This window comes from Temnothorax americanus, unplaced genomic scaffold (assembly GCF_048541705.1).
Source record: "Temnothorax americanus isolate GAGA-0224 unplaced genomic scaffold, ASM4854170v1 Scaffold138, whole genome shotgun sequence".
NCBI classification, from domain to species: domain Eukaryota; kingdom Metazoa; phylum Arthropoda; class Insecta; order Hymenoptera; family Formicidae; genus Temnothorax; species Temnothorax americanus.
The window spans coordinates 39,272-65,793 of NW_027509273.1; the positions used below are offsets into that span (position 1 = coordinate 39,272).

The 26,522-nt window shown below is 38.8% G+C and overlaps 1 protein-coding gene, 1 long non-coding RNA gene and 2 pseudogenes across 3 annotated transcripts in view; 2 read left to right on the forward strand and 2 right to left on the reverse strand.

The window, feature by feature from the left end:
* The window catches only part of LOC143894353 (uncharacterized), an 86,781-nt gene that overhangs the window by 27,138 nt on the left and 33,121 nt on the right, over positions 1 to 26,522 (forward strand). The window lies entirely within an intron of this gene.
* LOC143894366 (uncharacterized) lies at positions 808 to 17,905 on the reverse strand. The gene is made up of 7 exons (XM_077400560.1): positions 17,799 to 17,905; positions 15,465 to 15,496; positions 13,363 to 13,418; positions 13,144 to 13,278; positions 1,392 to 1,472; positions 1,064 to 1,301; positions 808 to 966 (listed from the first exon to the last, which is right to left on the reverse strand). The coding sequence occupies exons 1-7, from the start codon at positions 17,903 to 17,905 to the stop codon at positions 845 to 847; spliced, it is 771 nt and encodes a 256-aa protein (XP_077256686.1). The 3' UTR covers positions 808 to 844.
* LOC143894357 (uncharacterized) lies at positions 5,197 to 7,463 on the reverse strand (annotated as a pseudogene). The gene is made up of 5 exons (XR_013256089.1): positions 7,292 to 7,463; positions 6,987 to 7,223; positions 5,747 to 5,918; positions 5,560 to 5,660; positions 5,197 to 5,426 (listed from the first exon to the last, which is right to left on the reverse strand). The product of XR_013256089.1 is annotated as an uncharacterized LOC143894357 (transcript).
* Positions 20,510 to 22,719, forward strand: LOC143894363 (uncharacterized; annotated as a pseudogene).

The following is a 26,522-nucleotide window of genomic DNA, read 5'->3' on the forward strand; positions in this document are numbered from 1 at the left end:
TCCCTCCAGTACTCCCTCCAGCACTCCCTCCAGTACTCCCTCCAGTACTTCCTCCAGTACTCCCTCCAATACTCCCTCCAGTACTCCCTCCAGTACTCCTTCCAGTACTCCCTCCAGTACTCCCACCAGTACTCTTTTAGTACTTATCGAATACTCATGGGATACTAACGTGTGGTACAGGCGCAGTACTTGCGCAGTACTACCCAAGTAGAACAAAAAGTCAAGATGATATCAAAATAACGTCATTTTGACGTTATGTTGACTTTTATATAATTTTTGTTTTTCTTAGGTAGCGTAGTAGTACATTCGTGCAGCAATAATCATGCAAGCAAATAAACTATGCTGACATATATAGCTTCACGCACACAGAGAACTGTAAAAATGTTCAAGATTAGAGAAATCTTAAATTTTAAGTTCTGTCCACCAGGAGACAAAAAATAAAGTAGTGATTATTAATAATATAAATACTTATTTTAATCTAAGATATCGTAAACTGAAAAAGTAGTATATATATATTAATTTAAAATATAAAAAGTTTTTTCAATCTGTTATTTAATTATTTAAACGATTAACAGTTACATAACGTGTACACATTAAATATTAAGTAAGGACATTTTATCTTCTTTTTTTATTATATTGTGTCTTTATAACATAGAATTGTTTTATTTTAGAACAAAATTATCTCTTACGTTTTTGCCCTCATCTACAAAAATCTAAATTCTAGAACATAAAAAATAATTTCTTTATAATTTTAATTTAACAATGTTATAATATCTGCAAATATCGGTTTTTGGTATTCTTATTAAAAAAAAACATCCGTAAAGTACATATTCTTTGGCAGAATCTAGGAAGCTGGAATAGTTTTCACTACACGACGACGAACTGCATTGTTGCATTTGCGTTTGGTTGTGTCGCAAAATTCTTTTTCTGCATTTTTTTCGTTAGGAAATCGTTTCAAGACATAATTTGTAACATACATATATAACGTATAAAAATATTTTAAAGTAATATAATATATAATTATTTGTGGTAATATTGCATAACAAGATTTATATTAACTAACCTTTACAAGCATTCAGTTTATGATGATCTAACATCGGTTTTACCTTAGGCCTCTGACCTTCAGGTAATCTAGAATATAAATTTGGTAGTTTACCAGTAACACTGCTAACAGCTAATGTTTCGGAACCAAAAACATGTAATAACAAGTCATTTGTTAATTTTTTTACGCTGCTGTGATCGCTATTTTTCAACGTATACTTATCGATGAAAATATTTTCAGCCAATTGAACTTTGTCACTCTGTGCATAAAAATAATATTATTCATGTTACATATTAAAATTTTCATGAAAATGTATATATGTATGCGATTCAGTAAAATTATACAGCACCTGTAGTACGGATTTCGTTTCGCTTTTATATTCTATAGATCCGCTAGAAGAAAGAATGTTTTCTTTGTTACATTCAACAGCCTTTATAAATAATAATTATAATTATTAATAATACAGAAATAAAATAACTATTTTAAAAAATTAAGTATATTATATATTACCATGAAAGTAGTGACAAGACCCTCGAAATTAAATAAAATAAGGAAAAGGCTGTAAGGGTCACACGCGGTTCTTCAAGCGTAGTCTCAAGGCAATTTTATTCACAATAAAACAATCCGTACGTTTCGACTCTAGTTCGAGTCATCCTCAGCAGTAATTCAAATCAGAACAAACGTTCTCCTTTATACATAGCAAATTTACTGTTTGGAAATTTGCAGAAACTTACGACTACGACAGCCAAGTCTGTAAAATTAATTTAATGTAAAAATCCAGACAAGTTCACAAGTTCAGAAAACCTACCAAGTAGTCTGGAGAACAGAAAAAACAAAATATATATAAACAACCATCCTAATATCATTTTCACGAGGGCGGATAAAGGTAACTGTACTGTGGCTTTAGACGCGGACATGTATAGACTTAAAATTACGGAGATGTTACAAGACACAGATACATATATTAAAATTAATAAGGATCCTATAAAGCAGATTACTAAGCAAACTAGAGATATACTTGTGAGATGGAAGAGCCGTAATTATATTTGTGACAAAAAATACAAGCAATTATTATGTAGCGATGGGGTCTTGCCGAGGGCCTATGGGTTGCCAAAAATTCACAAAGCAGGATATCCTTTTCGAATAATTATTTCTTCTATTGACAATCCAACATACGATCTGGCTCACTATTTGCATAAGATTGATTCTACAAGTATACCCATACCCAATAGTCACATAAATAATAGTTTTGAACTTGTCTCTAAACTTAACAGCACACAGATTAACAATAATTACATCTTTATTTTACTTGATGTTATATTATTATTTACCAATATTCCTACAAATTTAGTGTTGGAAAGCATCTCCTGTAGATGGGCATATATCTCTAAGAATTGTAAGATTCCGAAAGCTGAATTTTTGAAAGCTATAGAACTAATTTTAAACTCAACGTTTTTTATCTTCGATAACACTTTTTATAAACAAAAATTTGGCTCGCCAATGGGTTCTCCGTTCTCGCCTATCGCCGCCGACATTGTAATGCAGGACTTGGAAAGCAGGGTGTTGCAATCTTTTACATTTCCATTACCGTTTTACTTTAGATATGTAGATGACATTGTAATGGCTGTACCACCGAATTCTATTGACGCAATTTTACATGCTTTCAATTTATACCACCCTCGTTTACAGTTCACTATTGAAGTAGGGGGCAATAAGATAAATTTTTTAGACGTAACGTTGATTAACAACAATAACTTCCTAGAATTCGATTGGTTTCACAAACCGACATTTTCGGGACGGTACCTGAATTTTTTGTCGCAACACCCCGTTTCTCAAAAACGAGGCACAGTTATTGGCATGGTTGATAGGGCGTTTATACTATCACACCCTAAATATCATCAAAAGAATATTAAACTAATAATTGACACTTTGTTAAATAACGACTATCCGTTAACATTCATATTCAATACCATTAATACGAGAATCAAATCTTTGCTCCAGAAACGTACCAGGAAACAGAACGTACCTCTACCTACGATTGCAGAATGTCGGGGTAAATGGTTTACTATACCATATGTTCCTAATATATCGGAGAAATTCAAAAGTGTGGTAAACTTGTCTTTCTTTAGTCTTAATAAATTGAAAAGGTTCATTAAGGTGCCTACTGATGGACGCGGCAAATGCCGCGCGCGGCAGCGCGGCAGTTCAGAAGGAACTAGCTTCTAGGGGTTTCTGATGCTGATGTCGCTTGCCGCGTCTGCCAGCGTCTGCCGCGTGAAATACCTCGGCAGGCGCGGTATAACCTGTATAATCTCAATTCCTTAGTACCTCAGTCGCAGTTATCAGAGTTGTCAGTTATCACGTTATCAGTTTAATCAGTAAATAATGTCTGCGAAAATGAAAATTCATGAGTGGTTGCAGTGCATTCATATAATTAACGAACAAAATGCAGAAACAGACCGACGTGACAAGTTGCTCGGATCATTAGCTTTGTTATTAGCTAGAAAAAAGAAACGGATTAACAAAAAGAAGCGTTTCTGGGTTGCGCCAATTTTAAAAAAACGCTGTGAGTATGGTTTTTACCATGCCTTACTGCCAACACTAAAATTGGAAGATCTGTTGTTCCATAATTATTTTCGGATGTCAACCACGCAATTGGAAGAGTTGTTAGCCATTGTAGGCCCACATATGGAGAAACAATACGTCGTGCGAGAACCGATAGGTGCAGCAGAACGATTGACATTGACATTACGGTAAACATCTCTTGTTTTTACTTTAATTATATCAATGTGAATGTTGCATTACATCAATTATTATGTTTCAGATTTCTGGCAGCTGGTGACTCCATGTCTTCAATGATGTATCAATATTTGATAGGTTTGACGACTGTAAGCAATATTATTGCTACAACGTGCAAGACTATTTGGGAACACCTGTGTCCTTTGGTCCTTCCACCTCGACTATTCGAAGATGACTGGCGGAGGATCGCAGAAGATTTTGAAGATATATGGGACTTTCCGCATTGCATTGGGGCAATCGATGGAAAGCACGTAACCATTCAAGTAAGTTACACTTTTATAACGATTCTTTTGAGGCATTATTCAAATATCGAAAACTATCGGGAAATAAATAGAAAAAAACAATATGAGCGAACTCTAATTTTCTTGCAGTATGTAAAAAACGTGAAATAATCATTGTGTAATTTCAGTGTCCGGACAATGCTGGCTCCAATTTCTATAACTACAAACACAGTCACAGCATTGTGCTATTAGCTATTTGTAATGCCAATTACGTTTTCCGGTTCGTCGATATTGGTGCATATAGCAGACGAAGTGATGGAGGCATTTTTCGTGAAAGCCGAATGGGTCAACAACTTGATGCAGGGAAAATGAATATCCCAAAATCGGACAGTTTTTATAAAGGAGAACCGTCTTTGCCTTACTGCATTGTCGGGGATGAAGCCTTCCCACTAAAGTCATATTTGCTACGACCATTCTCTGGAAAGAATAACTTGTCTGCCGAATAGCACATTTATAATTATAGACTCAGCAGAGCCAGGCGAGTGATAGAGAACTCTTTTGGAATACTTGCTAGCCAGTGGCGAATTTACCGAAAACCCATCATTAGTAGCGTGGAAACTGCTATGAAGATTGTGCAAGCTACAATCTGCATTCATAACTAGCTCCGCAAGAGTGACATCGAGAACAGCTACATTTTACCAAATATGCTAGATAGAGAGACGGCAGAGGGTGATCACATGCAAGGTTCGTGGAGGATGATTATCGAAAATGGTTGTGCATTCGGGAACATCTCCAAATGTAGCACAAATACAAGTACTCAAGATGCTATGCTCATTAGAGATGAATTCTGTAAATATTTCAATAATGAAGGCTCAGTGGCATGGCAAAACGATCAATGATACGACTATATCTGAATATTACCTTGTTTCATTTGTAATATAATTCGTATATTATGTACTCCACAAAATGTTTTTTTTACCACTAAGTAATCGTTATTTGTATACTACACGTGTAAAAGTAATAAATTATAATTTTTAACAGTGCAAACTAACTTTCGACAATTTCTCTTTTCTACTTTCCCAAATAATCGTAACATGATATTTCTTGGTATCCCGGTTCAGTTAAATAATATTATTATACATTATTATTAACGTCGTTGAGCAATAATTCAGTGTGTAATAACTAGTGAATTTTTAACATTATGTTGCGTCTGCGGACTTGCGACAACTCTCGTAACTGACTGGCGACCATTGAAGTGAAGTTGTCAATTTCGTCAAGAACAAGAGTTGGCAATGGCATTGCTGGTCGTGGGGTCTGCAAGGCCACCGCTATCTGCTTCATCACGTCTTGTTCGCAGTCAGTATTTTTTCATTTTCTTTTCAATTCTAAAAATGAAAGAATGATTTTATACATTCTGCATTATTAGGAAAAATTGATGTAGCTAGCTGTAATAGTACTAACAAGTGAAAGATAATACACCTTATGAGCGAAACATACCCTTCGATGCATCAACGGCATCGTTGACTTCTCCGTCCACACGGATTTCCACATTATCGTTGTTGAGGTTTTCATCACGACTCGGCATATTTGAAACTGTCCTGAAATGCAATAAAATGAGATATATTGATACTAAATACTAACTGTCTCCAATATTTCAGTGAATACTTTTGTGAAGTATACTAACTCTTTTTCCAAAAAAGTGTCCCGTAAGAAAGACAACATGTCGTAATACTGCCACTTCCTACGAGATGACTTACTTCCTGATCCACTTGGCAACTTCTCAAGGGAAATAATTTTCATGTAGCGATCCCTCAAGTGTTTCCATTTTTTCTTTACTTCATCGACAGAACATTCGCCTGTAATAATAAAATCGTACATTTTGTACTGTTAAATCATTTAAATTGTATTGTTTTTTTCTACATCGAGCATGCTAAAAGGAAGACCGTAACTGCCATGGACGTTGTCTACGCCCTGAAGCGCCAAGGAAGAACTCTCTACGGCTTTGGCGGTTAAATGTAGACGGAAGACGACAGTTTTTACTACGTATACAATCTCTCTCCCCTTCTACACACACACACACGCACGCACGCACGCACGCACGCACGCACGCACGCACGCACGCACGCACGCACGCACGCACGCACGCACGCACGCACGCACGCACGCACGCACGCACGCACGCACGCACGCACGCACCCACGCACGCACGCACGCACGCACGCACGCACGCACGCACGCACGCACGCACGCACGCACGCACGCACGCACGCACGCACGCACGCACGCACGCACGCACGCACGCACGCACGCACGCACGCACGCACGCACGCACGCACGCACGCACGCACGCACGCACGCACGCACGCACGCACGCACGCACGCACGCACGCACGCACGCACGCACGCACGCACGCACGCACGCACGCACGCACGCACGCACGCACGCACGCACGCCCGCACGCACGCACGCACGCACGCACGCACGCACGCACGCACGCCCGCACGCCCGCACGCACGCACGCACGCACGCACGCCCGCACGCACGCACGCCCGCACGCACGCACGCACGCACGCACGCACGCACGCACGCACGCACGCACGCACGCACGCACGCACGCACGCACGCACGCACGCCCGCACGCACGCCCGCACGCACGCACGCACGCACGCACGCACGCACGCACGCACGCACGCACGCACGCACGCACGCACGCACGCACCCGCGCACGCACGCCCGCCCGCACGCACGCACGCACCCACGCACGCCCGCCCGCCCGCACGCCCGCCCGCACGCACGCACGCACGCACGCACGCACGCCCGCACGCACGCCCGCCCGCACGCACGCACGCACGCACGCACGCACGCCCGCACGCACGCCCGCCCGCACGCACGCACACACACACACACACACACACACACGTACCATTTGTTGCATCAGCCACTTGCTCCCAAAGCTGTTGTACAGTTCGTCTGTCACGTTTTGCTATATTTATTTTTTGGTTCCACAACAGCTTTCGTGCCGACACTTCTGCAATTATTAGTTCTTCAAGGTTTCGCCCCAGGCTCGGTGTTAGCAGCTCTTCGCTTGTCGGAAGATGCGACTTTGTAACAAACAGTTCTGCTCCGTCAATCGCACTTCGACACACAATGTCTCCATTCTCTATAAGATATTAAAATTGTTACATTCGCTTAAATAATATTATATCATTCCTTTCATATTTTACTTACCACATTGGGGGTACAAATAGAGGGTGTTCTCGTCACAAACAATCCCTGGATAATTTGCCCAACATTCATGGGACGGTATTTCTTCCTCCTCGAGAATTGTCTCGCACATTCCGCATGTGTGTACTTTCTGCAATAAAAAAAATATCAATATCATCTGGTTTGTCATTCGAAAGTTCGGTTTCACAAGTCATATATAAATATTTATAAGAATTGAAATAGATAATTTGTTTGCACATGTTACGGTATGTTAGTTTTCCAAAACGTAAAAAAAATACTTAACCTCCAATCTTAATGATTATAAACAATCATATATATATATATATATATATATATATATATATATATATATATATTACTTTTATGATTGCTATCTTAACATTTTTTTATTAAAATCATTATACAAACATAAATATATACTAACCTTTGGAATCTCCACTCCGGCCATCGTTAAATTTCGCTCACTTGTGCGATGCCGCCGATGCCGCAAATGAAGTTGGATTGATCTAACTTCAATGCGGCAACGTAGGAGTAGTTCAGAAGCCCCTAGATTCTAGTTCCTTCTGAACTGCCGCGCTGCCGCGCGCGGCATTTGCCGCGTCCATCAGTAGGCACCTTTAGAGTTCAGAAAGATACTCTCCCCACCCAATCAAACAAGCATGTTGTATATAAAATTTCCTGTAAAAATTGTGACGCCACATATGTTGGGCAGACTTTGAGACAACTAAAAACGAGAGTTACGGAACATCGTAATCTCATTAATAGAAATACAGCAACTCAATCCGTCATAACTGAGCATAGAATCAATTTTGATCACGACTTTGATTGGGAAAATGTGGAAATCCTTGACAGAGAGAGCTTCTTATCTAAGCCACTAATTTCTGAAATGCTACATATAAAATTACAAAAGAACAGTTTGAACTCGCAAACCGACACAGTGTTTCTACACCACGCATACGTTTCTATTTTAGACAAATTGTAAAAACATGCCTATAGCTGTCTTTGCTCTTCGGCAGAATTAGCGTTTAATATTCTGTATTTGGATGTCGATTTTTACCTTTGTTATTTGTCCCTGACCTACACTTTTATTTATTGTACCGACTCTTGACTTGAGACTTCTTGCTGCGTATTATACGGTTTCATATCGTTTGCTTGCGTCGAGGAGACAGGATCTCCGGATCGCTCTTTACATAATTTCTCACCATGCCTTTGTGTAGCACATACTATTGTTTTTTCTGTTCTCCAGACTACTTGGTAAGTTTTCTGAACTTGTGAACTTGTCTGGATTTTTACATTAAATTAATTTTACAGACTTGGCTGTCGTAGTCGTAAGTTTCTGAAAATTTCCAAACAGCAAACTTGCTATGTATAAAGGAGAACGTTTGTTCTAATTTGAATTACTGCTGAGGATGACTCGAACTAGAGTCGAAACGTACGGATTGTTTTATTGTGAATAAAATTGCCTTGAAACTACGCTTGAAGAACCGCGTGTGACCCTTACAGCCTTTTCCTTATTCTATCAAGAGACACGGTAGTGTCTCGCGACAAGTACACGTGGAGCGAGACCGACCGTGACTCTTTTACGCGACGCGACGGGTTGCGAGTACCCGAGATGTTGAGATCTCGATAACGAGTGAACGAATCAAGTTCTAAGTAGGCTTGATCGATAGCTTGGGGTCTAATTAGGGGGGGGGGGTTTCTCTCATAATATTCCGCTACGTGCCCTACGAGCAGAGATATTGCGACGCAAAGTCCAAATGCGAAAATTTATTTTTAAGATACGTCGTCGTCTACGTCGACCGCTCTTTATAACATACATGTAACAAACAGAGAACGTCACTTTCACTTTTTCGACACTGGCGGCGCAGGTATCGCCAGTTTCGATATCGCGCGCGTATTTCGAAATTAGGTCGATAGACTTATCGGTCAGGAGGAAGATTTCTATTTAGGTAAATTAGGTATATATATATAAAATATTGAGTCAACGGAAAAGAAAATTCTCTACGCTTGGCAGAAAGTGCCGCTGGGGAATTTTTAAGTCGATTCTTATGAATCAAGCTAGAATTTGATGTCTATGTATCCCAGGTTGCCGATGACGAGGTCCAGATAGTGCGCTTTATAGTTTTCGGTGTCCAGGTGTAATAATACGTTGAATTCGATGTCTACGTGTCCCAGGTTGCCAATGACGAGGTCCACATAGTGCGCTCCGTAGTTTTCGGTGTCTACGTGTATTAATATCTTGAATTCGATGTCCACGTGTCCCAGGTTGCCGATGACGGGATCCAGATAATGCGCTTCATAATTTTCGGTGTCCAGGTGTAATCGTACGTTGAATGCGATGTCTAGGTGTCCCAGGTTGCCGATGACAAAATCTACATAGTGCGCTCCGTAGTTTTTGGTGTCTTCGTGTATTAATACCTTGAATTCGACGTTCACGTGTCCCAAGTTGCCGATGACGAGATCCAGATAGTGCGCTTCATAGTTTTCGGTGTCCAGGTGTAATCGTACATTGAATTCGATGTCTAGGTGTCCCAGGTTGCCGATGACGAGGTCCACATAGTGCGCTCCGTAGTTTTCGGTGTCTACGTGTATTAATACTTTGAATTCGATGTTCACGTATCCCAGGTTGCCGATGACGAGATCCAGATAATGCGCTTCATAGTTTTTGTTGTCCAGGTGTAATCGTACGTTGAATTCGATGTCTAGGAGTCCCAGGTTGCCGATGGCAAGGTCCACATAGTGCGCTCCGTAGTTTTCGGTGTCCACGTGTATTGATGCCTTGGATTCGATGTCCACGTGTCCCAGGTTGCCGATGACGAGGTGCAGATATCGCGCTCCGTAGTTTTCGGTGTTTAAGTGTAATAATACCTTGAATTCGATGTTCACGTGTCCCAGGTTGCCGATGACGAGATCCAGATAATGCGCTTCATAGATTTTGTTGTCCAGGTGTAATCGTACGTTGAATTCGATGTCTAGGTGTCCCAGGTTGCCGATGGCAAGGTCCACATAGTGCGCTCCGTAGTTTTCGGTGTCCACGTGTATTGATGCCTTGGATTCGATGTTCACGTGTACCAGGTTGCCGATGACGAGGTCCAGATATCGCGCTCTGTAGTTTTCGGTGTTTAGGTGTAATAATACCTCGAATTCGATGTTCACGTGTCCCAGGTTGCCGATGACGAGATCCAGATAGTGCGCTTCATAGTTTTCGGTGTCCAGGTGTAATTGTACGTTGAATTCGATGTCTAGGTGTCCCAGGTTGCCGATGACCAGGTCCACATAGTGCGTTCCGTAGTTTTTGGTGTCTACGTGTATTAATATTTTGAATTCGATGTCCACGTATCCCAGGTTGCCGATGACGGTATCCAGATAGTGCGCTTCATAGTTTTCGGTGTCCAGGTGTAATCGTACGTTGAATGCGATGTCTAGGTGTCCCAGGTTGCCGATGACAAAATCTACATAGTGCGCTCCGTAGTTTTTGGTGTCTACGTGTATTAATACCTTGAATTCGATGTTCACGTGTCCCAAGTTGCCGATGACGAGATCCAGATAGTGGGCTTCATAGTTTTCGGTGTCCAGGTGTAATCGTACGTTGAATTCGATGTCTAGGTGTCCCAGGTTGCCGATGACGAGGTCCACATAGTGCGCTCCGTAGTTTTCGGTGTCTACGTGTATTAATACTTTGAATTCGATGTCCACGTGTCCCAGGTTGCCGATGACGAGGTCCAGATAGTACGCTTCATAGTTTTCGGTGTCCAGGTGTAATAATACGTTGAATTCCATGTCTACGTGTCCCAGGTTGCCGATGACGAGGTCCACACAGTGCGCTCCGTAGTTTTCGGTGTCTACGTGTATTAATACTTTGAATTCGATGTTCACGTATCCCAGGTTGCCGATGACGAGATCCAGATAATGCGCTTCATAGTTTTTGTTGTCCAGGTGTAATCGTACGTTGAATTCGATGTCTAGGTGTCCCAGGTTGCCGATGGCAAAGTCCACATAGTGCGCTCCGTAGTTTTCGGTGTCCACGTGTATTGATGCCTTGGATTCGATGTCCACGTGTCCCAGGTTGCCGATGACGAGGTCCAGATAGTACGCTTCATAGTTTTCGGTGTCCAGGTGTAATAATACGTTGAATTCCATGTCTACGTGTCCCAGGTTGCCGATGACGAGGTCCACACAGTGCGCTCCGTAGTTTTCGGTGTCTACGTGTATTAATACTTTGAATTCGATGTCCACGTGTCCCAGGTTGCCGATGACGAGGTCCAGATAGTACGCTTCATAGTTTTCGGTGTCCAGGTGTAATCGTACGTTGAATTTGATGTCTAGATGTCCCAGGTTGCCGATGGCAAGGTCCACATAGTGCGCTCCGTAGTTTTCGGTGTCCACGTGTATTGATGCCTTGGATTCGATGTCCACGTGTCCCAGGTTGCCGATGACGAAGTCCAGATAGTGCGCTTTATAGTTTTCGGTGTCCAGGTGTAATCGTACGTTGAATTCGATGTCTAGGTGTCCCAGGTTGCCGATGGCAAGGTCCACATAGTGCGCTCCGTAGTTTTCGGTGTCCACGTGTATTGATGCCTTGGATTCGATGTCCACGTGTCCCAGGTTGCCGATGACAAGGTCCAGATAGTACGCTTCATAGTTTTCGGTGTCCAGGTGTAATAATACGTTGAATTCCATTTCTACGTGTCCCAGGTTGCCGATGACGAGGTCCACACCGTGCGCTCCGTAGTTTTCGGTGTCTACGTGTATTAATACTTTGAATTCGATGTTCACGTATCCCAGGTTGCCGATGACGAGATCCAGATAATGCGCTTCATAGTTTTTGTTGTCCAGGTGTAATCGTACGTTGAATTCGATGTCTAGGTGTCCCAGGTTGCCGATGGCAAGGTCCACATAGTGCGCTCCGTAGTTTTCGGTGTCCACGTGTATTGATGCCTTGAATTCGATATTCACGTGTCCCAGGTTGCCGATGACGGGATCCAGATAGTGCGCTTCATAGTTTTCGGTGTCCAGGTGTTTTCGTACGTTGAATTCGATGTTCAGGTGTCCCAGGTTGCCGATGACGAGGTCCACATTTTGCGCTCTGTAGTTTTCGGTGTCTACGTGTATTAATACCTTGAAATTGATGTCTAGGTGTCCCAGGTTGCTGATGACAAGGTCCACATAGTGCGCTTCATAGTTTTTGGTGTCTAGGTGTATTAATAACTTTAAATCTGAATTAAGTATAAAATATGTTTATTTATTTATTTAAAATTTTGAGGTCTAGCAGCGCCAAGTTTTTTTACAAGAAAAATTTATGTATTTTAATAAAATATTTTTATTTTGTACTGTTACCTCTGTAATTCTTTGTGTCTATTAAAAAATACACATGTAAATAACTTTGTATTTAAATATCTTGTATTCCCTTGTTAAATTTAAATAAAATTTTTTAATCTTATAAAATTGTTATTATACATTCTTTTCTAATTGACACAATGTAAAGATTTTTTAAAGTAGTGCAACAATTATTTTTTGAGGCAATATACATGTTTTCTCTGTAATTGGCGCTCTAATTTAAAGAGATATCATTTCTTTTTTGTAATTGGAATAGATCACTTGAAGCGCAACTCTTCTTTTTGATAAGGTAACATAATTTTGTGACGTGTATCACTTGGGTTATAATTTTTCGGAAATAAAGATACTATTGCTTAGATTTTTTTGAGATTTTTCGAGATATAAAGATCTACCACTTGTTACTTAGGTTTTTTCGAGGTATAATACTACCATTTTCTTTTTTTTTTAGATAACAACATATACAATACTTTACGTGTATTTGGCGCCTTTTTTTACCTTTTTTTAAATTTATATATTACCGTATAATAATTAGTTTTTGTTTCGTCCTGTGCAATATCTAGTAATTCAGTATTAGTTTCCTTTATTCCAAATGAAAAGATACTGGAGCATTGTTTGTGTCGCACGTTTGACTTTTCATCAACGTTTGCCCTTATCTACAATTTTTAATATTATTAATAAATTATTAAAATAATTTTTTATTGAAAAGCATAATAAATTTTTAAAATTTATTGACATACTTGAGGCAATGTATTATCTGCAAGTTTTGAAGTAATATCCCAAGCAGCATTTTGACGTCCGCCCGACGTTAAGATAAACACACTTAACGTTGGTATCCAACGTTTTTGCTACGTCGTTTCAACCCTCTTTTGCACTAATTTGGGGAATCAAATTTAGGTTGTACCAACGTTGGAATCCGACTTATATAAGTTAAATTGAGGTTACATTTTTTCCACCAGTTTTAACGTTGGTATGTAAACTTTGATTTTGTACACTCTGCTAGACCTGAGGTTATTTTTTCACAACGTACATTTTAGGTGTAGTTTTCGTGCTTCCATTCAAACCATATGACGGCATTGGTGTAATAAATGTATCATAATACGTACTTATCAATTTGGCATAAATAAAATGGCTTTATAGGAAAAATATAGTTTGCGCAGTCTTTGATACTATTGTAATTTTGCCATAAATACACGAACCCAGTACTGAAATTGTATAACAAAACCCACTTTATTGATAAATGTGGAAATGATAGGTCAAAATTAAACAAATTTTTTCTAAAATATTCCAATTTACTAAATATTCTAATAAATAACTAAAATTTTCAAAGTGTAGATTTAAATTTTTTTTCATCAAAATTACTTTTAAGATAAATATGTTGTCAAAACTTTAACAACAGATATTATATAAATGCTTTAAATTGTTAATAAAATGCGTTAAAAAATTTAAATCTAAATATACTGGAAAATGGCGGATTATTTGCCTTCCTCTTTGAGGAATGAAATTAGCGAAGTCAGCGTTCCACACTATATCAAACTTTACGTAGTAAAAGGTGCGATAAATTCTACTAAAATTTGTCTTTTCGTATAAAGTAATTAACTTTTTCAGACTTTACCAAACTATGTAGTATACCACTGTAGGCAAAATTGTACCTATATTGACTAAAAGTCTTAACAAGGTCGCCAAACTGACTTAACATGTCGATAAAGTATTAATTAGTTGAAAATTCTATACTAGATTTGCGAATGAGTCGTATATCTTAACCAAATCCGACCTATGCAATACCATCTATATGGTGATCTAGAGCATGGTTATGGCAGCCGTGCAGCCGAGCAAACGCGCTCTCGAGCTGTGAACCGCGCGGCGCGCGCGCGTTGTTTCCCGACGACGCGACGATAACCGCGTGAGATGAAATGGACCGGTTCGGCCGTGGATCGTCAACATTCGTCGCATAGTCCTCGTAGCTCACGCACGACGCCGCGAATTGCCGTCGACGATGCCCGCTTGACGCAGCAGTAATCTGCTCTACATTTTTTAAGGCAGAATTTGTTACTATTTCTCGCGATTTCTTAACGTCAGTCAGAAATGACCACAGGCGACGTTTCACAACGTTAGCGTTTTACAACGTTTGATAACAAAACGTTGGTTTACGTTGGGAATTACGTATTGAAGTCGCTCGAAAAGTGTAGTGCAGAGTATAACGTCAGGCGAACGTTAAATATCTTAATGTCGGGTAATAGGACTTAAACTGTTTCGAATTTGACGTTGGGAAAGTGATAAAAAAAGCACGTCGTAATTTTAACGTTTAGACAACGTCCAAAAAACGTTAGTAATTATAAGTTACATTTTATAACTTTCTTGAACCGCTTACAACGTTGTGATTAGTAGAAAAGTAGTCCTTAGTCGGAAAGTTAACCGAAAAATGCTGCTTGGGTCATTAGTGAATTTTAATCTAAATACTAAAGAAATACTTTAATAAACAATTAAAAATTAATACAATTTTATAAAATATTTTTAATTAAACAAAGCCGTTTGCAAAGAAATTTAATATTGTTCTTCGCAAAACATATCACACTAACGGCGAAGCAATTTTCTACACTGAGTCGTATCATATAAAGTTATAGCAAACTACGTCGTAGTATTTGATATCATAAATATTTCTAATCATAACTGCAACATAAACTCAATCTAAAACCAAGAGAGGAAACTACGTCTTGTACTCTCGTGTTTTCGACGGGAGAAAATACTATCTCCCAAAAGAAGGTTGAACCATCCGAGATTCTGCTTGATATTTCTGTCAAAACGCGGCATAAATGTAACTGATAAAAAAGAGTAATTCCATATACGCGTGGTAATAAATACTCGAACTTTGATCTTTTGGTAAATGCCTATGCAAGATAGTTAGGTATGCGAATACCTCCTCCCATTTTCCCTACTCCTCCTTCCATTCTATCTCCCTTCCATCCACCCACAGTCTCCTGTTTTCCCCCCTCGTTCTTCTTCCTTTGTCCCTCTCTTCCTTCACCTTCTCCAGCATCCTCCACCTTGCCCTCCTCTCTTCCATCGAAAGGTCCTCGTCCACCCCAATCCCCCACCTCTGCCAAACCTCTCCAAATCTTCCCAGCAACTCTGCCCTCTCCCTCTCATCCTCCATCTCCACTATCAAAACCTCTCTCCCTCCCTCCCCTTTCTTTTCCCAGACCCTTTCTCCTTTCCATCCTACCTCCCTCTTACTCTTTTTTCTTCCTATGGCCCTCGTCCTCGTCCGTATCCATACCCTCACCTCCACCGCTTTATCCTCGTCCATCTTCACCCTTCCCACTCCCCTTCCTTCTTTTTGTCAACCAAAGTCCAGCTCACGCACGCTCGTCACTTCCTCCCCTTCCTTGTTCCACTTCTACGTCGCCTTCTCTCCTTCTCCTTCCATCACCTATCTGTCCGGCCCCTTCAATCGTTCGATCCATCGATCTGTCGAGCCGACTCCCTGCTCTGTTCCGCACCTGCCGCGCTACCATCGCCAAACCCTCTGTCTCGACAGATCAATCGATCGCCCGATCGATACTCCCTGCTACCAACTCGATCAGCTCCCTCGTCGTGTAACTTGGGCTGCTACCTCCGTTCCTTCAATCCCGCCCTTCTCTTCCTCGCCCCTCTTGTTCCTCTTCTACTTACAGTTTTCAGTCCGCTCCTCCACGGTTTTTCTCCTTCGTATTTCCCTTAAACCTTTTCCGTTCACCTTTTGTATACTTTCCTCCTTTACACTTCTGCCTCCTTTCAAACCTCTGCCAGTGCGTCCAAATTTTCTCGGTTCCCTGCCTCTTCTCTCAGTCGTACCAACCCTTTTCAGCTACTATCCAGCGCCGTTGTCTCAACTTTCTTCCTCTTGCTACGCCCTCTAGCCTCTCCGCTTTCCCCACACAACCTCTCGCCCGTTGATGTCCCGCGCCGCCGTATCTACTTTCCTCCTCCTACCGCGTCCTCTATTCTCACCGCTCCCCTTGCCAACCTCTTTTCCGTCTGCACACCATTTCGCTCCGCGCTCATCACCACCGGCGCGCCTGCGCAAGCGCCGCGCGATCTCGCGTCAGTGCTGCTGCCCCCGCTCGTCTCCCCCCTCTCGCTCCATCAGCCTCTCTCCTAACCTCTATATCACTCAGCCCTTTTCATCCTCCGTTTCTCTCCTCCTGCTTCGATTTTCCCGTCTCCTTCATTTCCTCATCTTCCTCTATGCCCTCTCCATCCAATCCGCCTCCTCCGGCCTCTCTCTTTCCCTTCTCTCTCCTTTCGCACCACTTTCTCTGCTCCTCTCTCCTTGGGCCGTCCACCACGTCCAAGTTACACGTTACCGACCACGTCTGAAACATGTATATAAATTCAAACCGAATAAGTAACATTTGCTTCGCCAGTGAGAATAATAAATACAATTAAGCATTGTTATTGACTGTAACTGGCAATGATTATAATCGTAGCAGCGATTATACTCGTCGTGACGAATCGTCACCCCATTTTTCGACCAACGATTCTTGGTCATTTTTTAAATTGATGTAATTTTAGATGCTTATAATATAAGCGTCTTGATTGAATAATAAAATTTATTGCGAAAAATATTACTTCAGCCAGGGTTCGAACCTGGAACCTCCCTCATTCCGTGCGGGCGTCGTACCAATTCGACCACCGAGGCATGTGGCAATATTCATCGCAATAACAATGTAAGATGGAACACTGATTTTTCAGTCAACGGTGTAAATTCAAACCGAATAAGTAACATTTTACCGAATGAGGGAGGTTCCAAATTCGAACCCTGGCTGAGGTAATATTTTTCGCAATAAATTTTATTATTCAATCAAGACGCTTATATTATAAGCATCTAAAATTACATCAATTTAAAAAATGACCAAGAATCGTTGGTCGAAAAATGGGGTGACGATTCGTCACGACGAGTATAATCGCTGCTACGATTATAATCATTGCCAGTTACAGTCAATAACAATGCTTAATTGTATTTATATAAATTCTATTTTAACCAAAAATAAAAGTAAAATGTATGCTCACATTATTTTTTACACAAATTAAATATTTCATATTTTAAGAATTTCAATTACTACTTTATAATTTAAAAAATAACTGTTAATGAGGAATGTAATTTTTATTATTTCTAATTGTAAGTAAAAATAACATACTTTGCAGAGCGAGCAAATTAGCATTTTCTTCTTTTAACTTCTTATTTTGATAAGTTAAAACGCTGATTTTATCTAACAGTGCATTTTTTGACTTTTTTGACATGTTAAAATTATCATATGAACTGTCATCGACAGATTCTTCTTCTGATTCTTCTATATCTATAGTGTCATCCTATATACAAATAAAAGTAAATGTTAACCAGTAAATACGATTTAAAAAATTTTAAAAATAAACTATAGATAAATACAAAATAATTGTGGAACTTAAAATTATAATGTTAGTCCAATTATAATACAATATTACATTTAACGTTAATAAAACACTTTTTTTTCGTTGTACAAAATTTTTAACTTCTTCTAAATACAGAAATAATTAAAACATAAATCTAAAACATTATTCGTAAAAAAACTGAACCTTTGTCATCAACATAAGTGTTATTATAATAGGTAATAACACTTACCTTCAGCTGCTGTTATTTATATTCAGCTAAGAATGTAGCAGACTTATCAACGTTACAAGACTTTTTTTTATTTTTTGGAGCAGACGTCTAAAAAAGCAATCAGCATATAATTATTTAAAAATTAGTGCGAAAAGTTATTCAGAAATAAAATTTAACAATCCTAAAATATATTTATACAAAAAAATTTTGGTAAAATGTTATGTTTTTACCTACAATATAAAAAGATAAAATATTATATTGTTTTATTTTTTATCATCACCTTCTTTGTCGCTGCTTGTTTTATATTATCACTATTCTCGTCATGCTGTCTTTTTGCAAAATTTCGTCGATCCTGTCTGGTAGGATTGATAACACCATACTTTATCAATGAGTTTTAATTTTCACACATGACAGTCCATGCTAAAATTGATTTAAATGGTTTGTATTTATCTGAATATTATTAATGACATAATATATCATCGTATGTTACAAAACAGTTTTAATGTAATTTTTAAATTACTTACGACCAGATGCAAGTATCTTAACGACAACTTTATTCCACTCGCAGTCTTTGGTTTTTTTTTTCGTAATATTCACAGGCCCTACGTCGCACTTTGGCCAAAGCATTGTAGTTTCGGATTCATTATCAATTAAACTTTGTATGGTATCTGTATTTATTTCATCATTTTTACATTGCAACCAATCTTGGAAGCCAATCCCGAGTTCATTGTTTTCATTCGGGAATTGCACTAATATGCACTTCTCGTCACTTATATTCCACTTATAACTCATAATTACTTTGGAGAACATCAAAATCGCAGCAGGAAAGTCAACACATTCACTTTATTCTATTACTCACGTAATATTGCGAAGTCTTTCGTTTTTGACCAAAAGAGGTTAAGGACGGCTAATATGGCAGCGACAACCTCGAGACTCGAGATATATAAGCGCACACTTACGTCTCGTTCTCTGCCATCAGCCTACGTCATGTGACTCGTTTCCTTGTGTCTGATTGGTGGATATACGCCAATCAGATGCAAGGACTCACTGAGCACCATGAGGGCCGTGAGGGCTTGTGTGGAACGCGCGTGTTCGGTTACTTCGGTTTGTTATTGTGAATATAACCTAATATTTGTGTTTGAGAAAATTTCCGGGTTTGACATCACCTTGTGTTTATAGTCATTAAGTGGAATTTATAATTATTTTATGTAATTGTAAAAATAAGATCATATGATCTTGCCTTACATGTAAAATATGAAAAAAAGGGGTCCTCATAAAAAGTATATGGAGGATGGAATTCCTAAATCAACTTATTTCTCACGTCTTAAAAAAGGTAGACAATTACTTGTTGATGAAGTTCAAAACGCAGATGTAAGTATTTATCACATTTTAATTACTTCTATCATGTTTTTTCTGTCATAAACATTTATTTATTATCAAAAAATTAGGAATATTCTTTTATAAACATTTCTTCATTATTTTAAAAAATTAATTCAAAACAAAATTATCATTAATTTTGAAATAGTTGGTTATAAAAAAGTGCTGTAAAAGTAATTGTTGAAAGTTTCTATATATGTTATTATTTTTATACAGGAAATAGAATCTGGAAGTAGTTATCAAGGTTCTAGTAATATGAATGTTATCGGTGATGAAATTATTGGTGAACAACATAATGTTTATGAAGCAGGTCAGAGTGCAATGAGCGAATGTGCTGAAGATAATGTAAGAAGTATATTATTCTAATTTGTAATAGATGTTTAACATTTATTAGTATTTAGGAAAACATGATATAATTAAATACTTAAGCGATTTCAAATAAGACTTAAACTTAAATAAAAAATTGTTTTGTTCTTTTTGAGATCAAATTTAAAAATGCTTACTTCATGCATCATTTATTCAAAAGTGTAAAAAAAATCATTCACAGGATAATACTGGTTCAGACAGAGAGAAAAATAATGAAAATCTGTCAGAGGAAAATAATCAGTCAGAAAACAATAAAAAAAATGAAAATCCTCCAGAACATGACAACAACAAATATGGTTTTGATGATGAAATAACATATGATAACTATCAAGTAAGTAATGATTTTAAACAGTTTATAACATTTCGAATTGATAACATATATCATCATGTAGTTAATTTTATGTATATTAAGTATTTGATTTTTAAATATACATTACTTTTAGAAATATTTAACAAAAAGTAATATGCAAGTAAAATATTAACTTTAATTATTTCGTTAAAACATTGTGTAATTTTGAAACAATCATTATTCTCAGGAACGAGGTGCTCCACTATACGAATCTTGCAACTTAACATTAGAAGAAAGTGAATTGCTCATTATGAGTTTTATAATTCGTCACAACATCACTGATGTCGGATTAGAAGATCTTTTATCTCTCATTAACTGTCATCTTCCTACGATAGTGCACAAATCGAAGTATCTTTTTTTAAACAAATTTCCAAAAGCTGCTAACATTGTAACACATTTCTACTGCATTAATTGTTTCACTTTACTCGATTTTGTTGGGAAAAACATAAATACAAAATGTCCCAATTGCCGTAAAAAGTACAACCAGAAGGTATTGCAACACGATGGAAATTTTTTTATACAACTTCTACTTAAAGAACAATTAAGTAATGTTGTTAGTTGTTCTTATAATAATTAAGTTTCAGAGAACGAATAATACTAATTACGTATCAGATATTTGTAGTGGAAGTGTATACAATTCATTAAAGCGTAAAAACAAAATTTCCGATCTTGATATTACATTTCAATGGAATACGGATGGGGTACAAGGGTTTAAATCTTCTAAAGTATCTATGTGGCCTATTCAAGTTGCAATTAATGAGTTACCGTACCGTGACAGACGAAACTCTATTATTTTATGTGGATTATGGTACGGAACGGTGAAACCAAACATGCAGTTGTTTCTAAAGCCATTTGTAGACGATTTAAGAGATTTACACAATAACGGTATTACTTTTACTCCATCTGGACAAGTAGATCCTATAACAATAAAAGTGCACACTCTTCTTTCCCCAATCGATTCTGTTGCTAGACTGCTAGACCAGTCATTCAGTATATTTCCCAATATAATGGGAAATTTGGATGTAGCTTATGTTTAAATAAAGGAGAGAGAATGCAAGTTGGGAAAAACCATGCACGTGTTTATTGCGGCGGAATAGAATTTAAGAGATCGAAAAAAAAACATGTAAAACATGTAAAAAAAGCAATTACTAAAAAACGGCGAGTGTTTGGAGTTTTTCACTAACGATGTTCATACCTTTGTTCAATATTATATATTCCTTTCCGCCCGAATATATGCACTGTGTACTGCTAGGTGTTTGCAAAACATTTGCCACTATGTGGTTTGATTCAAAGAATTTTCAGAAACCGTGGTACATAGGAACAAAAGTTAATTTGTATGATCAAAAATTGAAGAAAATTATGCCTTGTCACGAAATTTCTAGAACTACTGACTCTATTGAAAACTTCGGATTGTGGAAAGCATCTCAGTGGAAACACCACTTACTTTATTACTCGCTTGTATGTTTGAAAGATATATTACCTTTCCGTTATTACAAACACTGGCTGCTTTTAGTTTTTAGTATTTATACTATGCTAAAAGATAGATTTAGTATTCAGGAATTCATGTCTGCTAAACGAGCTTTGCAACAATTTGTTGAAGATACTGAAACTCTGTACGGAAAGGAATATATGAAACACAACATTCATCTTCTCCTTCATATCCCAGATAGTGTAAAACAGTTCGGTGCTTTGTGGGCTTGATCGGCGTTTCCGTTTGAGCATTACAATAGTATTTTAACTAAAATGTTTCACAATTCTCAGAGCGTTCCTCAACAAATTTGTAAATCTTATTTAAGATTGCAAAACATTAAGAACAGAACCATTTTTCTTCAACAAAATTGCAGTGTATCAGAAAAATTACTGTTTAATAAAATGTTTGGGGACTCTAATATTGATAAGTATCTTGATTTTGGACTTTTAAAAATTTGTGGATGTGCTCAACAAGTGGAATTATCTGTTATAGAGCAATATTTAATAACAGAAGTTTTAGGAGAAAAAATTATAACTAATGCGTGCAGCTACGATCGTTTCATTTATAAAAACATATTGTATCATTGCAGTGATAGACAACTGAAAAGAAGACATAACAGTTCTGTCCAAACTAGTGATAAGATAATTGACATATGCAACATTCTAACTGTTACAACCGCAAACAGTCAAATTAAACAATGTGTTATTATAGGAAAAGTGTTTGAAGTATTGAACGAAGTACTTTGTACACATGGAGCAATTTCTTCTAATTCATTTTCTACAGTAGCCATGTTAACTGAGAACAAAATGTGCTGTTTACCAGAAAATTTATTACAAAAATGTATTCTTATACCTTATATTGATGACAAGAAATTTGTTATTATTCCTATTGTAAATCTTGTCAAAACTGATTGAAAAAGTTAATAAAGTAAATAAAAGTTACATACTATATCTACTACCCCTTACGAGTATTCTACAATACTAAAAAAAACCTACTTTTTTCTCTTCAACATTACTATGTGCAGTGTTAGATCTGAACTTGTACTTATAATTTTATATTTGCATTATAATTGTGCTTATAAATTTTTATACAGTGTAAAATAACGTGTTCAATTTTTTTATATTTAGACTTTACAAATGTTTAAAGGGCCCCGCACAGACTACATGAAAATCTGTCTCCCGGTGAAATTGGCTGAAATTTAAGTATGTTGTTGTCCTCGACGTCCTGAACAAAAAACTCAATGGGCACGACTCTCTAAATTCAGTACTTTTCTGTCCAGAGACGTTTAAAGTGGAAACCTATGACCACATGCTTTTTCACGAACCAAGTATATATTTCTCTCTCAACACACACACACACGCACGCACGCACGCACGCACGCACGCACGCACGCACGCACGCACGCACGCACGCACGCACGCACGCACGCACGCACGCACGCACGCACGCACGCACGCACGCACGCACGCACGCACGCACGCACGCACGCACGCACGCACGCACGCACGCACGCACGCACGCACGCACGCACGCACGCACGCACGCACGCACGCACGCACGCACGCACGCACGCACGCACGCACGCACGCACGCACGCACGCACGCACGCACGCACGCACGCACGCACGCACGCACGCACGCACGCACGCACGCACGCACGCACGCACGCACGCACGCACGCACGCACGCACGCACGCACGCACGCACGCACGCACGCACGCACGCACGCACGCACGCACGCACGCACGCACGCACGCACGCACGCACGCACGCACGCACGCACGCACGCACGCACGCACGCACGCACGCACGCACGCACGCACGCACGCACGCACGCACGCACGCACGCACGCACGCACGCACGCACGCACGCACGCACGCACGCACGCACGCACGCACGCACGCACGCACGCACGCACGCACGCACGCACGCACGCACGCACGCACGCACGCACACACGTATATGTGAATGTGTGTTTTTAACTACACGCTAAGTTTTTAACTCAGATTTTAAATAATTCATCCAAAGATCAAAATTGTATTTTTGCGTCAGCTTATATTCTCTTCTAATATGCAACCTTTGATTTTTTTAGTTCTGCCTTTATAGTGCTTTTAATTGTCTCTAAATTTCTATTTTTTTCGGCGGAACAGACTCTTGCTTCATCTAATTTTCTTTTTTTAGACTTTACTTCTAATTCTTTAACCGTTGTTATATCATTCTGTACTAAACTTTGCGTATTTTTATTATTTACCTCTAAAGGTCTAAGTTTAACTTTTTCTTTCTCTAGGTTTAAACGGGAGACTTTCACCATATTCTCCATCATCTCGGTGGCCTTCGTCATTATCTTGTCCAGCATCTGCATCGAATTATCCATTTTTGCGACCAATTTTTCTTGCTTTTCATATAACATTTTGGTTCCAATTGGCAGTACTGGACGGTTCTCTGCCCATGCTTTGGTCACATCTATATTCTCTCTGATTTTAGACAAGTTCTTTTTCGGGATTGCACCTCTTTTTTCCGTCTTCTCCTTTTTATCTTTTTTTTCTATACAGAATTTTTAAAATTACTATTTTTATTTTCTTTGAATGCACATATATATTATCCTTCTGGATTACTTTATTTTCAAAAAAATATTTTTTTACCTTTATTTTTTCTTATTGTCTCCTCGCTATCTCTTTCTTTTTCTATTACCGTGATAATACTGCTATCGCTGTCGTAGTCGACCAGCGCATCTTGGCCTTCTTCCTCCACCGGAAGATTCTCTGTTTCTTTTTTCATCTATATCGGGATTTAAATATCAATTGAACATTAGCATTCCTCTTTTGACAAGATAAACAAACATTTTTATTGACATATAATAATTTAATTTCTATCACCAAACTTTTTTCAGCGATAAAAATTCAATGCTTATGAGGCTATATAGAATACACTGCAATTCACAACAGCCCCAAAGCAAGAAACCACTCGCCTCTGCAGGGCTATCCGTACGCGCACACCACTCTCCGTTGCGATCCCCAGCACTGCTGAAAAGATCTATGGGAGCTCGGGTTGATCACGCACGCGCACGGGGCCCATACAAATTTACGCGGCCTTCCTGTACAGTAATCACCGCACAGCAAGTCATGCTCAATTACCGACCCGATACATATCGATTTCAAAAAAATAAACTCATATAGAGTCATATAAAGTTTTTATACATACGCATACACATACATATACATGTATCGCAATCTATAATAGCCATCTAGCATACGCATACATTTTCATGTATCGTAATCTAGCCATCTAGCATCGATGCCATGTTGTTAGTCGAAATCGATTATGTGTTTGTGCGCGCCCAGCAACAAGTTCCGCGCGCCAAAAAAACAATGACTCTCGCCGTTCATGATCGGACTTCCGCGCGCCAAAAACAATGACTCTTGCCGTTCACGCTCAGACTTGCACGCGCACGTCGCCGACTTGCCACCAAGCGGCATCTTTCTATCTCTTTCTATTGTACATATTCTCTTTTAATTTCATCTTTCTCTACTTCTATCAAGAGGCAAGAAGAATTTGTCTCCTTCTAACTTCTAACAGCGTTTCTCGAACGTTCTTATTAGCTGGAAATCTCGGTAATTATTCAGTTTACACCCCTCACCTCCGATTTTGATGAACTTAGGCTTATTCGACGCGTTTTTGCACGAAACGAATGAGTCTGGCAGAAAAAAGTGTCGCTCTGCCCTGCGACGCAAAATATTAATCGTTAAAGTTGACAAGAAGGTTATGATTCCTGTCATACCGACGACATGTAGCAACACTGAACTGCACTGAACGTGCCCTGCGGCCACATGCGCATGCTCAGTGGTCGCACGCGCATGTAAAACTGCGCAAATTTTAAATGAATCAATCGTGCAGAATAACCAAGCATCTCGATTGAAGCAGTTAGGTTTTAAATTTTAGATGTTATGCATGCACACACACACACACACACGGGGGGAGGTGAGAGGGGGGGCCAAAGAACATTACACTTTTTAAACTATTAGCACAATCTGAACAATCATTAACTTTTCTCAAAATTAATGTAATAATTTCTTGCGAATTATCTAGCAATAATGTGACTATTGATTCATCGGCAACAATTTTATCAGTAATTAAAACATGCGGTTCATCATCACGTTCGTCGTTGCGATCAACATTTTGCACTTCAATATTTGAAACGTTATTTTTAAAATATTTGTCTAATGAAAACAACATAAAATAATCATCCTTAATGATTTCGCAATTACCACCAATAATAGAAACAGATTTTATATTATTTATTAATAAAGTAATAAAAGAATCTTCAAACTGTCGAGGTGTCGGATTTACATGGCGAACAGCATGACTTCTGATTTGACTTAAAAAATTTTCTAACGGATCTTGATTACAAAAACGCGTATTTAATGTGTTAAAATCAAAAATTTTATTAACAGTTTTTCACAATTTTTGAAACCCATTTATAGTGAAAAGCCAGTTAGACAAAGTTGGAACCGATTTAACCATTTTACGCAATATTTTTTCTACGTAATACATACTTCGTAGCTCATTCTTCGCACTCACCCAAAACTCATGATGAATACTATCACCAAGGGGATGCTGGAGCAGCAGACGAACTCGATAAGCGTCGGTAAAGAAGGCCGGCGAACTCTAACGCGAATTACAGCGCCGTACTACAGGGTAGTAGGAATTGGAATAAAA

What these genes read in the sequence shown, in the direction of transcription:
- LOC143894366 (XM_077400560.1), bottom strand. Translation starts at nt 17,905, where the DNA reads ATGTCAAAAAAGTCAAAAAATGCACTGTTAGATAAAATCAGCGTTTTA. An exon ending in CAGATAATACATTGCCTCAA is followed by an intron (nt 13,279 to 13,362) that starts GTATGTCAATAA and finishes TAAAAATTGTAG; the next exon opens with ATAAGGGCAAACGTTGATGA. An exon ending in AAACGAAATCCGTACTACAG is followed by an intron (nt 1,302 to 1,391) that starts GTGCTGTATAAT and finishes TTTTATGCACAG; the next exon opens with AGTGACAAAGTTCAATTGGC.